We start from the raw sequence: 16,160 nt of genomic DNA, 5'->3' as shown, positions 1-16,160 counted from the left end.
GAATACAAACAGTAGAGACAAGCTTCTTCTAAAGCTCAGCCTCAGAGATGGTGTGAGGACACAGACACATGTGTAGACACACGCATGCGCACACAAGCGTAGACACACACACAGTCTCACACACACACACACACTCTCTCTCGCTTCCTTTAATAAATGAAGGCGTCCCGGTGTTTGTCCCGTGTTCCGAGCTTCCTGAAGCCGTGTATCGGGACAGGGAGCAGCTGGAGGGGAATAAACTCTGACGTTTGCTTCATCACCGCCACCCAAAATGACATCAGCACCCTAAAAACCATCTTTCAGACAGAAGACATGCCTCACACTGATGTCAGCCTCTGTTTGGACCTGATTGGACAAAATTAACCTCTTCCTTCTTCTGTGGTTTCTAGTCCTGCACATTCTTCAACTCCAACGCCGTCCCTCTGAAGCTGTCCTTTCAGAACCAGGACCCTCTGGGAGACAACATCAATGTCATCTTCAAGGTAACGCCCCTCACAGGTGATCTAACACACAGCGACCTCTGTGAGCTGACCTTTGACCCCGGCCCACGTCTCTCTGTGTCTGCAGTCAGGAGACGACCTGAGGCAGGACATGCTGACTCTGCAGATGATCCGCATCATGAACAAGATCTGGATCCAGGAGGGGCTGGACATGAGGATGGTCATCTTCAAATGTTTCTCCACGGGGAGGGGGCGAGGTGAGGACGCACAGGGGGACGCCTGACAGCATGTTACTGTCCTCAGGTGTGAATGACGGGTGTCTGTGACTTCGTCCTCAGGTATGGTGGAGATGATTCCTCACGCTGACACTCTGAGGAAGATCCAGGTGGAACACGGCGTCACGGGATCGTTCAAAGACCGGACGCTGGCCGACTGGCTGCAGAAACACAACCCCGCTGATGAGCAGTACGACAAGGTAAGCACACACCTGCACACACACACACACACCTGCAGCTGTGATCTTCAGTGTGAGATGCACCTCCATCCGCTCTTCCAGGCCGTGGAGAACTTCATCTACTCGTGCGCCGGCTGCTGCGTGGCCACCTACATCCTGGGAATCTGTGACCGCCACAATGACAACATCATGCTAAAGACCAGCGGTCACATGTTCCACATCGACTTCGGGAAGTTCCTGGGCCACGCCCAGATGTTCGGGAACATCAAACGGTGAGATCTCCTAATTTTTGGTCATGTGATCAGATCAGATCAGAGTTTAGCTCACTGACCGCTGTGACTCATGCAGGGACCGCGCCCCCTTCGTCTTCACCTCCGACATGGCGTACGTCATCAACGGTGGTGACAAGCCGTCCAGTCGCTTCCACGACTTCGTGGATCTGTGCTGCGAGGCGTACAACCTGATCCGGAAACACGCACACCTGTTCCTGAACCTGCTGGGACTGGTGTGTCCAACACACACACACACACACACACCTCCGTTCACATGTTTCTATCTAACAGTAAATAAAATCAGCTCCACCTGCAGAAACACAGGAAGCAACAGCCAAACAGGAAGTTAAATGTGTGTGTGTCTCCAGATGTTGTCCTGTGGGATCCCTGAGCTCTCTGACCTCGATGATCTGAAGTATGTCTATGATGCGCTGAGACCTCATGAGTCTGAGGCCGATGCCACCATGTACTTCACCAGGTACGCATGCGCTCACTTGCACAGGTGCCTCAGACCCTCAGGTTAAAAATCTAACCTGTTAGAATAGATAAACGTTGAACTGTTTTTCTATGTATCACAATGTGTTTATCATAAACATGCACATGGAAAGCAGGTAACGCCTGTTTCCTGAGGACACACACACACACACACCCACATACACATACATGATTACATCGTGTGACGTGAGTGATGTTGTTACCTGAGCTTTGTGTAAACTCACGTGATGCTAAAATAAAAGAGCCAAGCAGGAAGAAGGTTCAGACTCTCCCTGCAGGTGAAAAGATCAACTACGGGTTTCTGTGTCTTTCCTTATTTAACGGTGGTCTGAACCTAACAAACCACCAACACAAACTGATCACTCATGAAACATCCGTGGCCCTGAGTGTAGACCAATCAGAGGGTCTCTCCCAGCGGCGTACAGGTGTGACACCTGAGGATAAATGACCTCTCTGACCCGGCAGGTTGATCGAGTCCAGTCTGGGCAGCGTCGCCACCAAACTGAACTTCTTCATCCACAATCTCGCTCAGATGAAGTTCGCCTCGTCGGAGGAGCGTCCCACACTTTCATTCGCCCCCAGGTTCCATACGGCAAAGAGCGACGGCGCCATCAAGAACCTGTACATCTGCAGGCACATCCGGACCGGCAGCAAGGCCTACGTGAGTCCACACACAGCAGCAGGAACTACACAGAAGCACACGGGAAGCAGAGACTAACCAGGAGTGTGTGTGTGTGTGTGTGTGTGTGTGTGTGTGTGTGTGTGTGTGTGTGTGTGTGTCAGGCTTTTGTGGTCAAAGTGGAGCGTGAAGGTCAGCAGGAAGTGCAGCTGGTTCAGAGGACATTTGAAGAGTTTCATGAACTCCACAGCAAACTGAGACTCATCTTCCCCTCATCCAAACTGCCCAGGTACACACACACACACACACACACACACACACACACACACACACGCACACACACACACACACAAAGTCTGACTCCTCCTACCCTTGTTATGCTGAGCTGAGCAGGTTGTTACAGGTTGTTAATCATGTTTGTGCGTACACAGCTCTGCACAGCTCAGATCTCACAGACTGGCTCTGAGTCTCGCTTTTACTAAAAGAATAAATTAATCAGCCTCACCTGGCAGCAGACACACATCCATATTTACAGATGTTGCACAGCTGCAGTAACTTCAACATACAAAACGTTTTGTTTTGTTGGTGTGACACTACACAAGGTCAGCCGGTGAGTTCAGGATCCTTTTTCTGGATGAAGCCTGAGCTCCACCTGAGCTGTTCGATTTCTCCAGTTCTTGGTAAAGAACTGTGTGTGTGTGTCTGTGTGTGTGTGTGTGTGTGTGTGTGTATTCCAGCTCTGTGAGATCTGTGATTTTTTTATTTTTTTTTTTACTGCACCTTTTTAAAGTGATGTCATCACAGCAGCGATCCACTCGTACAGGAATTTAAAAAAAAGAAATTGTTGGGGGAGGAGCCTCTGGTCTCACTGTCCTCTTTGCCCTGCCCACAGTTTCCCCAGCCGCTTTGTGATTGGCCGGTCCCGTGGCGACGCCATGGCTGACAGGAGGAAGGACGAGCTGAACGGTTACGTGTGGCACCTGATCCACGCCGCCCCGGAGGTCGCTCAGGTCAGTCGCTCTCTGGTTCTTCTTCTCGTGAAGTCGTCTCACCTGTGTGTTTCAGCGGGTCAACAGCGTGAGGAACGCGCATGTGTCGCCTGCAAGTGTTTGTCTTCACACCTGCAGGTGTCTCACCTGGCTCCAGTGATGCTTGAGTTAACTGGAGAAGCCGTGCCATGACGTGTATTTATGGAATATACATCAGAGCGGCAGTGTGGTGACCTCACAGCAACAGGTTCCTGGGTTCAAATCCACCATCAGGCCTTTCTGTGTGGAGTCTGCATGTTCTCCCTGTGCCCATGTGGGTTCTCCAGCTTCCTCCTACAGTCCAAAGAAAGCAGTTAGTAGGGTTAGGTTACCTGCTGATTCTAAACTGCCCATTGGTGTGAATGCCCCCCCGATTCTGAATTGGATAACAGGAAGAGGATGGATGGATGGAGGGATGGATGGATGGAGGAAAGGATGGAAGGAAGGATGGAAGGATGGATGGATGGATGGATGGAGGAAAGGATGGAAGGAAGGATGGAAGGATGGATGGATGGATGGATGGATGGACGGATGGATGGAATACTTGAATGTGAAAATATTGCACAGTGAGCTGTAATGAGTTACTGAGAGACTGCAGAGAAGAAGGATGGTTCAGCAAACCAAACAAAGCTCTTCTTAGTGGATTCGAGCGGAGATGATCTGATATGATCATCTGACGCCTGCTCATAGATTTCTCATTAATACTCAGACACTTGTTTATATTTTCATCCATCAGGCAGAGTCTGGTTTCTCCACCCTGCAGTCTGAGCCTGATGTGAACATAAATATATATGAATGAGTGTTGATGAAGACTCTGAGTGTCTGAACTTTATATTTGCAGTTAAACCTCCTTATGTGTGATTCTCATTCCCGTGAATCCAGCTGTGCTTCCAGCTGTGATCACTGCAGCATCAGCAGAGCCACCTGTGAAGCCTGTGATTGGCTGATAGAGCTGTCGCTGAATCCAGATTTGGATAAACGTGCCGTTATGATTAAAACAGTCTCTGCTTTGGTTTAACCCATTTTATTCCTGCCTGTTTCTGGATATTTTCATACAGTGAACTTTCTGCTGCGTTTGCTTTAATCATCACTTCCTGACATGTGACCGTGTTTCTTTCAGGTCAGGTTTGATTATCGAGCAGCGTGCTGCAGAGCTGAGACGGTCACAGATGTGACGCGAAGCTGATTTTTTTTTCTCACACGTGTGTTTTTGTGTGTGCAGTGTGACCTGGTGTACACCTTCTTCCACCCGCTGCCCAGAGACGAGCGATCGGGAACGACGGCGAGCAAACCGGCAGGTACGAACACGAGCGGATGATTTTGAGTGTGAGGCGGCAGGAAATCAGAGAGCCGGGACGCCCTGCTGCATTCGCTGGTTTCTGTTTAATGAGTCTGAATCAAACCGGGATGCTGAGCATCTCATTCCAAACAGGAAGTGTTACTCTCAGCTCCAATTGGTTGATCTCAGTGAAACTAGAAATTTCCCAGTTAATCATTTTTTAGGAAAGAAAAAAGCGGCTGACATGGAAAAAGTGTGCGTGCAGGGATTTTAGGAGTCAGTCTGAGGGTGGCGTTGACCAATGGGGAAGCCTGTTAGAGGGCGGTGCTCGTACCTCTGGACCGTGTTTGTGTGGTTGGAGCCTTTTTAATGACATTATCTGATGTACAGATAAAATCATGCCAGAACAGGAAAACTGAGGTAATAAAATCAAAGCTGTGGGGGCCTGGGTGGCTCAGTGATGAAGCAGGCGACCACAGGTATATGCCACATTGCGGTGTGGGTTCGAGTCCCGGCCTGTCGCCAGCTTGCCTGTGTGTCTTCCCCTGTATCCTTCCCCCATTTCCTGTCCCCCTCCACTGCCTATAAAGCTGCTGTGGCCAAAAAAATAAATAAATAAAATCAGTGTCAGTGAGTCAGAATGGAAATAAAAGTATTTTCTACTTTATTGTTTCCAGTATTTTAGCCCAAACTGACACAGAAGGCTTAAAAAGTTAACTTGATTAAACAAATATCAGACACTGAAACCTGACATTAAAAAGTGTGTGTGTGTGTGTGTGTGTGTGTGTGTGTGTGTGTGTGTGTGTGTGTGTTTGCAGATATCTCGTGGTCTCCAGCTTCAGGAAAAGAGCTCGGTGAGGTCAAACTGTCCATCTCCTACAAGAACGAAAACCTCTTCATCATGGTCATCCACATCCGAGGCCTGGTCAGTCTGTGTGTGTGTGTGTGTGTGTGTGTGTGTGTGTGTGTGTGTGTGTGTGTGTGTGTGTGTGTGTGTGTCACTGCAAGATAATTTTACTTTATGGACGGCACTTTCCCACCTGAGGAGTTTATACAGCAGGCCTCAGTCACACAAACACTTTCTAACACACACACCCAGTCACTCTGATGACCGCATCAGGACCAAGTCTAGCTAGGTTCAGTATTTTGCCCAAGGGTACTTCAGTGTGTGTGTGAACTGAAGCAGCCTGGAATCAAACCACCGACCTTCTGATTTATAGCTGACCTGCTGTACCTCCTGAGCTGCTCGTGATTACAGTTAGATCCTTGTTATCAATTTAATTTATTACCCTTTATTTTCTACATGAACCTTTTTAAGGCTTTTTATGTATTACCTGTCCTCTTATTCTGGACTTCTGATTGGCTGTTTCTGTAGGCTGCAGACAGGTCAGGTGTAGGACTTTTGACACTCACGTGTGTGTGTGTGTGTGTGTCTGCAGCAGCCCCTGCAGGACGGTACTGACCCGGACCCCTACGTGAAGCTCTACCTCCTCCCCGACCCTCAGAAAATGAGCAAGAGGAAGACGAAGGCTGCACGGCGCACCTGCAACCCCACCTACAACGAGATGGTACGAGCCGCCTGCAGCGTATAAAGGGCCACGCTCACCTGAGCAGGGAGGCTCTTGGGCGATGCGATTGGCTGGTTTTAGCTGTTTGGTTCCCCGCATGTGGATAAATCAGGCTGCAGACATGTTAATCAGACTGATGATGCTGCGGCTGAACTCTCAGATTACGGTTTGCTGTGTTTCCATAGCAACATCACCTTTCTCCCCTCTGTGTCCCCAGCTGGTGTACGAGCGGATTCCTCGGGGGGACCTGGACCAGAGGGTGATCCACCTGCGGGTCCTGGGAGACGGTGCCTTCTGGGAGAACACCCTGCTGGGAGAGACCTTCATTCCCCTGAAGAGGCTGGTCCCAGGTCAGCACTGGGTGGACTGGCACAAGCTGGGTGCCCCCGGCTCAGACTCCGCCCACTGATGGGTAGGAACCAGGAGGAGAAGAAGAAGAGACATTCTTCATCAGGAGGACAGAGGAAACAAAAGGGAAATCCTTTCAAAATAAAAGCCCTGTGGCTGCTCCTCCCTCTGAGGGAGGGGGCGTGTAGGTTGATGGTGGCGGTGTTAAACAGAGGCACCGCGTTAGGTTGTAACTTGTGAATGTAAGTTTGATTTCCTCACAGTTTGGTGACGGTTTATTTCGTGATGGAGTCGTGATTTCAGCAGACAAGTTCCACTAACAAACGCAGTAACGAGCTCGTTCTGACCTTTAACCTCGCCGCGGGCTCTCAGCGCTCAGATCAGCTCACGCCGTTTCTTCTTCTCAGACTTCTCAGACTGCAGCGGGATCGGAGGAGGAAGAGAACAAAAGCTTGGATGTGAGAAAGGAAAGGAGGGAGGGATGATGATAGGGAGGAAGAGCGCGCTCTGTGCGTTTGAGAAGCAGAGAAGAAGAAGCAGCGGCTCAGAGCGTGGTGGCCGATGCAGCGCTGACAGAATATTTTAGGATATTTTTATAGTGAGTTTTTATAGCGAGTGCGACTGACTGCAGCTGCTCCCATCCCCACGTTTCATTATTGCTTTTTGAACTGTGTCATTTCCTGTTTTTCACCTGAGGGTGGGGGAGGCGGCGCTGCTGTGAGGACGTTCACGCCACACTAACACCTTCACGAAGAAACTCACCTGGAACGTTGAGGAATTTCAAAATTCTGAAACACTGAAGTTTGATTTTTGTTTGATTGTTGCTGAAATCTTTTTTCAGAGTTTGTGCTGATCATGTGACTCTGTGATGTCATCCCGCTGCCTCAGAGAAGCCTCATCCCACTCATTTAATCTGCACGATTCGGTTTTAGCTCCTTTAAGGTCACTATCCCCTGATTGGCCAGCTTCTGGAAGCCTGCTGAGGGGCAGCGCTAACTGTTTGTGAGCTGTTCTGCCTAAAAACCCGCCCCTCTCTGTGGGAGGCGCCCTCGTCAGGAATGAATGATGTCAGCATTTTTCTCCTGGAGGTTTCGGTCGGGTCTCTGAGGGCTCGTGTCGGCAGCTCTGTGTTTAGATCACTTACAGGTTTCTCCTTGCTGTGAGCATGAGGGATGTCACAGCACCACGAGCTGCTTTACAGCATCCTCCATTTTGATTTGGGGCGTGAAGCCAGCGGCAGAAACCAGCTGATGCTTCTGCTGAGTTTTAACAGCGCTCCCACCGCCAGTTGAAGCCGCCGAATCAGCACTGTTAGCAGCACGCTGCTGCTTCATGGGTAAAATCGGTGTCACTGCGAGAAAAACGGACGTCGTTTTCTTTCAGTTCAGACACGTTTTTCATGCTGGAAGCAGCTGGAAACCTGTGGAGCTCCAGCTGCAGTCAGTGTCTCTGCAGTGGGATTAACAGGAAGTGTAGAGCAGCTCTGGCTGTAGCAAATGACCATATAAGGCAATCTATGAGTAGTGATCTCATCCTCATGAAAGCAGGAAAGTGCTGTAAGTGGATGCTGCTGGAGCTTTGAGGCTTCTTCCTGTGAACCCATCAGCTCATCTCCTCTGGGGGGGGTTTGGTTCCAGCTGGGATCCAGATGATGGACATCCAGGTTCAGACCTGCTCAGAATGCAGCTGAAAGCCGAGGCACCCTCACATGATAGCTGCTGGTTTTTAAAACATCCATTTACTTCTGTTTACCTGAGGTCAGGTGGCAGCAGGTGTTCCAGTCATCCTCCTCCCCACTTCCTCCCAGGGATCCTGAGACATTCCCAGATGAGAGACATAATCTCCATCAGGTTCCGGGTCTGTCCCGGGCCTCCCGGGTCTGAGCTGATCACCTTTACTTGAATGATTCAAGTGTTCTGCATCATGTGACTGAGGTACTGGCCAATCAGATGAGGGTTCTCTGTGTGATGAAGCAGCGTGATGACGAGCAGAGTGCAGCTTCACCGATCGTCTGTACAGATGAATGAAAACGTGATTCTCACTTTGAACCTTTTCTATTATTTGCACTACAGAATAAACTTGAACTGAAAGCAGCTGAAAGTCGTCTTCATCTTTCTGCCTCGCTCCTCTTCCTCCCTGCTCTCTTCTTCCATGGCTGATTTGAACTTCAGCTGTGAGGAGAAGATGGCTTCCTCCTGTCCTCTCAAAGCTCAGACTCAGATCTGAAGGTCGGTCACGCCGCCGTCTCTGCTGAGCCTGATAGAAGTCCAGGGAAAGCTCCGCCTCTGTTATCTGTCATCATGTTACTAAAAGCTGTCAGAGGTGAAGGTCGGGTGGAGTTTAGATGGTTTTTGAGGGCCTGTTTTAATCGGTTATTATGCAGGAATGTGCTGAGGCTCAGTCCTTCAGATGTTTGAGGGTAAATGTGGTGAACATGGACTGAGGAGTGGAGCTCAGGTGAGCACAGACTGATGGAGGCCCGACATGATGAGTGAACGTGTCTTTGAGAACATTAAAACAGACCCATTAGAACTTTGTAGAACATCAGGCCTTCGTGACCTCACTGAGGTGTGACACTGCAGAAATAGGCACCTGCGTGATGATCACAGGGCGGGATCACTTTCTCTTTTAATAAATGAAATCGTTTAAAAACTGTATTTTGTATTTACTTCATGTGACCTTCAGATCAGCTCAAGAACAGAGAGCTTCATGAATGGGTTTCCATGGCAGCTGCATCCAAGCCTTCCATCACCAAGCTCAATGCAGTGTTGATGCAGTGGTGTAAAGCACGCCGCCACTGGACTCTAGAGCAGTGGAGACGTGTTCTCTGGAGGGATCAATCACACTTCTCCATCTGCCAATCTGAGGGACGAGTCTGGGTTTGGTGGTTGCCAGGGGAACCGTACCTGTCTGACTGCATTGTGTAAAGTTTGGTGGAGGGGGGGTTATGGTGTGGGGGTGTTGTGACATCTGAGGGCACGTTTTAAAACCAGGACGCTCCTCAGTAAACTCATTAAAATGGTCCTTTTAGTCGGCATCCCCATCGCAGAGTCTCCTCCGTCCCAGGGTGGCTGAGGATCATCGGTCAGAAACATTCTCCACCCTCTCCTCAGAATTCCCTCCGGCTGTCTTCACTTCCTTCCTCACTTGTTTCCTGAGGATGTGGCATCCAGCCCTATCCCCATATTAAAGCTTATATTACACAAGTTAACTGAACTTTTAACTGATTTTGAGATCCAAGGTTTATTATTAGGAAATATAGTGATAGATTTCCTGGGAATGACGGATTCCTCACAGAAAGTGACACATGAAACATTAAACATTTCCCAGTCAGTCCTGAAGATGGCGGATGGACTCCTCCGACCGCTCCGGACACAAACGTGGCTCCGGCCGGTGTTTCTGGGTGAAAACTGTTGAACTGACAGAGACTTTGATTCAGGTGATGGGAGGGAGCGCTATTCAGAAAAACCCAAGCAAGACTTTTCCCACATTATAAATAGATCAGGAATTCATAGAAGAATCGGACCAATAATAATAGTATTCCTCTTGGATCTGCAGGTTGTGAGGCCTTCATTGATATGGGCCACGAGCAACAGGACCCACAAATATCCTGAAACAGATCAAAAATATGAACATACGCATGTGTTTATTCCAGTGGTACAAAAAGCTCTCAGGAGGACGGGGGGGGGGGAACAAAGGCAGACTTTCTCTGCACCACGATACAAAAAAGTTTCAAGGTGAAACATGTTGAAGTGAAGGACTTTGGAACCAGGTAAGAAATATTAATATTAGCACGACATGTGCAGCATGTCTCATACAAACACTAAACCATCAGTTTAAAACTTTAAAGCAGCTCAGAGTCACAGAGGCAGCTGATGCAGAGGTTTGCTGTAAACTCAGTCACTGGATTTCCTGGATCGTGTCCTGAGTCCACCTCTGCTTCAGCCATCGCCTGAAAACACCACAGTCTGACATTTAAGACTCGTTTCAGCTGCTGATGTAATGAAAAAGCTTCACTTCCTGTTTTGTCAGCACAAAGCTGCCAGCAATCATTTACTCAAACGCTGAAACCACCGTCTATATCTATATAGACACTCTTTAAGTATCCTAGGAACCACAAGTAAGCCAGCAGTCTGAGAGAGAAGTGCTCTGTTGGGGTGATATGGTACTATGAGGTCTTTGAGATAAGATGGGGCCTGATTATTCAAGACCTTGTATGTGAGGAGAAGGATTTTAAATTCTATTCTAGATTTAACAGGGAGCCAATGAAGAGAAGCCAATATGGGAGAAATCTGCTCTCTCTTTCTAGTCCCTGTCAGTACTCTAGCTGCAGCATTTTGGATCAGTTGAAGGCTTTTCAGGGAGCTTTTAGGACAGCCTGATAATAATGAATTACAATAGTCCAGCCTAGAAGTAATAAATGCATGAATTAGATTTTCAGCATCACTCTGAGAAAGGATGTTTCTAATTTTAGAAATATTGCACAAATGCAAAAAAGCGGTCCTACATATTTGTTTAATATGTGCATTGAAGGACATATCCTGGTCAAAAATGACTCCAAGATTTCTCACAGTGTTACTGGAGGCCAAAGTAATGCCATCCAGAGTAAGTATCTGGTTAGACACCATGTTTCTAAGATTTGTGGGGCCGAGAACAAGAACTTCAGTTTGATCTGAATTTAGAAGCAGGAAATTAGAGGTCATCCAGGCCTTAATATCTTTAAGACATTCCTGCAGTTTAACTAATTGATGTGTGTCATCTGGCTTCATTGATAGGTAAAGCTGAGTATCATCTGCATAACAATGAAAATTGATGCAATGCTTTCTAATAATGCTGCCTAAGGGAAGCATGTATAATGTAAATAAAATTGGTCCTAGCACAGAACCCTGTGGAACTCCATAATTAACCTTAGTGTGTGAAGAAGACTCCCCATTTACATGAACAAATTGGAGTCTATGAGATAAATATGATTCAAACCACTGCAGTGCAGTACCTTTAATACCTATAGCAAGCTCTAATCTCTGTAATAAAATGTTATGGTCAACAGTATCAAAGCTGCACTGAGGTCCAACAGGACAAGAACAGAGATGAGTCCACTGTCAGAGGCTGTAAGAAGATCATTGGTAACCTTCACTAATGCTGTTTCTGTACTGTGATGAATTCTGAAACCTGACTGAAACTCTTCAAATAAACCGTTCCTCTGCAGATGATCAGTTAGCTGTTTTACAACTACTCTTTCAAGAGTCTTTGAGAGAAAAGGAAGGTTGGAGATTGGTTCAGATCATTCTCCATCTTGGTTTTTGCTTTGCGGTTTTATTTTTCTATAATGTAAAAAATAGCTGCATGTTTCATTGGTATTACATTAACCCTACATTAAGACCTGCTGTTTGTACACTTTGGTGTGTGTTTCCACTGAATGCTAAGTAAAAATCAAAATAACATTAAATCTGTTCCAGTTACATTATTACTTTGTATATTCAAAAGCATCTAAAAGAACCACAGCCTGACCCAATGCTCAGTTTTACTTTAATATAGCAAACTTTATAATCTTAGAAAACTCTGGAAACCCTGCATACACACAGTTTTACATGCACACTCCTGAAAAGCATGTGCACAGATTTCCTTCCTGAGTAAAACACAGATGTGGCTTAAATCCAAATGTCAGTGTCAGAACTAATTTACACTGAATTGGAAGGAACAACAGTAACCTGACACTGTGCAGCAAACAGGTCTGGGGTCAGCTGAATGCACTGTAATAAACATCTGCAGCAGGTTTCTAGCTCAGATCCATGCTCTCCGTGGCTCCTACGCCCCCGCCTTCTCCCCCCTGTATGCTCTGGTAGATGGACGTCATGTCGGTGCTCGATCTGATTTGGTTAGCGAATTCGGCCATGCTGGGGCTCCTCTCCACTTCAGGCACGGCCAGCAGGGCGGCGACAGCGCGCATGGCTGAGCGCCGCAGCTCCTCCTGCTTCTCAAACTCCTGTTTCACAGAACCAGCCTTCACCTGTGGTTGGAGGAAGGAGGTGGAGCCTTTATCTCAGGACAAGTCCAAGTTTGTACAGATCTTTGTGTATTTTTGTTTATAAAGTGTGTTTTTCTCTACGTCCTGTCTAAGATGTGTGAGGAACCTCTGACTCCTTTCCAACCAATGCCATGTCTTCTAATTTATATGGATCATAATGTTGAAACAAACTGTTTCAGTACTTTGGTTGTGAGAGTCGCTTTAAGTGGCTCCACTAGTCTGTCCAGTCTCTGGAGAACAGCAGCAGGACACAGTGAGACCATTCTGGCCAACATCAGGAAGGTCAACATCTGCACAGATACAAACACAGCAGTGACAGAACGATTGTGTTGCTCCTCCTTAAAATCAAAGAAAGGTCATGTTTGGAAATGAGAACTAGTTCTCAAACATTTTACCTGGTAAAATAAAAGGTTTTAAAAAAAAATAAAAATCTGAGTGATGTGACCTAATCAAAGGATATGAACGACACTGGTGTGCCGTTATTATTTTTTACTGGTTTTCGACCCACTCTGATATCGTAGTGGTCTTTGAGTCCTTCCTCTACGTGATCCAGGAACTGCAGGATGTCCAGCCCCTCCAGGCAGCTGTCCAGCAGAGTGTACATACACTCGAACGCCGCTTTACGCACATCCAGCCCGTCATCCACAGTGTGTTTGAACGGCCCCATCTCCACCTGCAGCACACAGACAGAGTCATACGTCTGCAAACAAACACCTGCAGCTTCGGAAGCGGCCAACGCACTTCTCTGATGAGGTCCTTCCTGATCCGGGTCTCCTTGTAGAGGTGAGGCAGCACTCTTCCCAGGAGGCCGCGGATCAGAGACGGTTTGTTATGAGCTGCTGAGTTAAACATCACCAAGGCGACACGTCGCACATTGACGTCCTCGTCCTGCAGGGACTTCAGGAAGTCATCTGTCACACAGAGATGGCATCACAGCTTTTTTTGTGCTTTTCGAGGCCTCGTCTAGGTTTAGATATTTGATTCAGGATTACACTTCAGATATAAGGTCAGTCAGTCGGTGTACCTACAGTAGACTGATGTCAGCACCTCCAGCCATCAAACTGGGGCTGAAAAATGCTACCAACACAAAAGTGACAACTGCAGCTCCTACGATGACCACTCGAGGCAGGCTCCTCAATATAACACAAATGATGTGGCAGAGTCTGGGCACTTAATTATACAAAAACCTGTATTTTAGGACAGGATGTACCAAGGCTGTAAATCCTCTGGAACCGGCTACATGCACCTACAAGTGCTCCAGTCTGTCCTTACATGGAGGAGGAGGAGGAGAAGTTGTTGTGACAGCTCCTCCCCACTTTGCTGATGGAGCAGGTATGGTGGTACGTCACCATTTTCTGTCCCTGCTGATGAAGACAAACCTCTGTTTGGATTGGCTAACATTATATAAATGCTTAAGCTAACTAACATTACACCTCACAGTAGCATCAGGAGGCTACGGAAGCTGAATTCATTTTGCCATCCTAGAGTTGAATTTCAAGTTGAAATTAAGTCAAAATTTTATTAACTTTAAATTTGGAGTTATGGATGGCAGTTTTTATTTTAGCGTCAGAAACCAGCTTCCATCTGAGGCTACTCGGCACAACGCTGCTCACAGCTGCCACCAGGGGTCGCCACAGTCAGTTTTACACTGAATCCCATTTCTAACACCAAAGGGGATTTGTGTGTCTGGCCAGAATCAAACCAGCAACCTTTCACTTGACAACTGTGTTCACCACTAACCACTTGGTAACATTACATTTTGGTCTGATTCCTCCAGGTCTGATTCAAAATGACTTTATTAAAGGGGGCTCATGTTGGAGGAGGCGGGACAATCATTTTGATTTTATCCTCGGATCAAATCACGTCTCAGGACTCGACTTCGACATCCGTGATCCTCAAAGTCTGCACATGTATGCAGTTTGCTGCCAAACTAACGAGCATCAGCAGATCACTTAGAAGCACTCCACCACCCTCAATTCTGGCTCCACCAAACCAGGAGGATGACCCCCCCGCCAATACTTTTACATACAGTCTCTGCTCACACCATGTCAGCAGACAGGAGCACAACTGTACTGCTTTGGACCGGGCCAGTACCAGAAACACATTTAACCATCTAAAACATGAAGGGTTAGAATATTTTCACTGCTTTAACTTCAGCAGGAAACTGAAGCTGATGTACAGATGTGTTTAAAGCCGGGCACAGCTGGAGCAATCCTGCACAACACCGGAGATGCTCGGCATCCTCCGCTTTGAAATGCCAGTCACACCGAGCAGACGGCAGGAAACGAGTCCAGGCCTGATGTTCGGGATGTGGAAGAAATGTGCAAATGTGAGTCATTACCATGGAGGCGAATCAGAGAATAATGTATGTAAATGAGCATTTATCCCACCTATGCAGTCTTTCAGCAGAGAGTCGATGGGCGCCGGATGGTCAACGATAGTGAACTTGATGGCCGTCACCACCGTGCTGCGAGCCAGAGGAGAACCTGCAGGGAAACACTTTGTACAGGTTTCCTCAGCAGTGATGCGAACACACACTGAACTACTGGAGCTGCTTCCTGCTGAAGACTCAATAATCTAAAGCATGCTGAAGCCATATTGAGATTTCACAGCCATGCGGTCAGCTGTTCCATCAATGCTTCTGTGTTTCATTTGCTTTAACTGTACAGAAAATCAAACCTTAAATCTCCTTCCCATCCTACCAGTCTGCAGTTGTTGCTTAAGTCGGGGCAGGAGCTGTGCCGGGCTGACTAAGGTCAGTTTTCCCAGACATTCAGCCACCAGGTTCCTGGTTCCCTCCTCCTGACACTCACAGTTCTGAATCAGCAGGGCCCAGACGGACTCCACGTGGGGTGAGAGACTAGAGGCTGCACAGGCACTGAACACAGAGAGGCAGGTTTTATAGCAGTTTATATATCAGCCAATGCCGCAACAGTCACATTCATAAATGAATAAAATGCAGCCAACCCACCTGATGACTTCTTTGAGGGAGTGAAGCAGCAGGTACTGTCTCCGTGGCTGGGCTGAGATCTCCGTCAGGAGGAAGGGCAGGTAATCGTTCAGGCTGCCGACGGCCATGTTGCCTAAAGCGCAGGAGGCTGCCGTCTTCACCTGCAAGCCCACAGACGATCCCCGACCAATCACCATCTGTCTCTCAGCTAAAGCTAACAGACTCCATCTTCCACACGGTTTATCCCTCAGAGCTGAAGCAGCTCACCTGTCTACATCACCGGACCCTTCAGCTCTATCAAAGCTTCTCTGAAACGACTATCAGCTGCTCGAAGGAACTCACCTACCAGCTCTTCTATCAACTAAAGGATAGCTTGAATGAAAACAACATGTTTTACCTCCTCACTGGGGGAGGAGAAGGCCTCCAAGATGACTCCCTGCACTTCCTTACTTCCTCCCAGACTGCCGTTCCTCCCCACCTCCCCCAGACACAGCAGGGCGAGGACACGAGTAGACTCGGGAGAGCCGGGATTCTTCACCTGAGAGGAGAGGAGAGGAGACCTTTGACCTTCTCTAAGAGGGCAGCTTCAAATCAGATTGTAATAAAATCTTGTTTGTGTCACAGGAGAAACCAGGAACCCTTCAGCAGATATCTGACTACCTTCTGGTAAACTATTCTTAAT

At 47.7% G+C, this 16,160-nt stretch overlaps 2 protein-coding genes across 7 annotated transcripts in view; one reads left to right on the top strand and one right to left on the bottom strand.

Annotated features, from left to right (window-relative positions):
* The window catches only part of pik3c2b (phosphatidylinositol-4-phosphate 3-kinase, catalytic subunit type 2 beta), a 53,646-nt gene extending 45,049 nt beyond the window's left edge, over positions 1–8,597 (top strand). The window contains exons 21-33 of the mRNA XM_030728925.1: positions 390–482; positions 568–697; positions 779–915; positions 997–1,166; positions 1,243–1,399; positions 1,535–1,644; positions 2,127–2,322; positions 2,445–2,569; positions 3,173–3,290; positions 4,531–4,606; positions 5,406–5,512; positions 6,027–6,155; positions 6,373–8,597. Coding sequence (XP_030584785.1) covers positions 390–482; positions 568–697; positions 779–915; positions 997–1,166; positions 1,243–1,399; positions 1,535–1,644; positions 2,127–2,322; positions 2,445–2,569; positions 3,173–3,290; positions 4,531–4,606; positions 5,406–5,512; positions 6,027–6,155; positions 6,373–6,564 — 1,740 coding nt within the window. The 3' untranslated portion in view covers positions 6,565–8,597. The remainder of the gene's footprint in view (positions 1–389; positions 483–567; positions 698–778; positions 916–996; positions 1,167–1,242; positions 1,400–1,534; positions 1,645–2,126; positions 2,323–2,444; positions 2,570–3,172; positions 3,291–4,530; positions 4,607–5,405; positions 5,513–6,026; positions 6,156–6,372) is intronic.
* A 3,415-nt stretch (positions 8,598–12,012) lies between these two features.
* Positions 12,013–16,160, bottom strand: part of cand2 (cullin-associated and neddylation-dissociated 2 (putative)) — a 28,428-nt gene continuing 24,280 nt past the window's right edge. For 4 of the 6 annotated variants that reach the window (XM_030730135.1, XM_030730134.1, XM_030730136.1 and 1 more), the window contains 8 exons: positions 15,876–16,016; positions 15,500–15,639; positions 15,231–15,406; positions 14,919–15,014; positions 13,270–13,439; positions 13,037–13,201; positions 12,711–12,818; positions 12,280–12,510 (listed from right to left, as the gene is read on the bottom strand). In XM_030730135.1, coding sequence (XP_030585995.1) covers positions 12,280–12,510; positions 12,711–12,818; positions 13,037–13,201; positions 13,270–13,439; positions 14,919–15,014; positions 15,231–15,406; positions 15,500–15,639; positions 15,876–16,016 — 1,227 coding nt within the window. The other 2 variants (XM_030730132.1, XM_030730138.1) reach the window with 2 other exon arrangements.

Source organism: Archocentrus centrarchus, chromosome 5 (genome assembly GCF_007364275.1).
Source record: "Archocentrus centrarchus isolate MPI-CPG fArcCen1 chromosome 5, fArcCen1, whole genome shotgun sequence".
In the NCBI taxonomy this organism is placed as follows: domain Eukaryota; kingdom Metazoa; phylum Chordata; class Actinopteri; order Cichliformes; family Cichlidae; genus Archocentrus; species Archocentrus centrarchus.
This window is presented reverse-complemented; position numbering and strand designations above follow the sequence as displayed.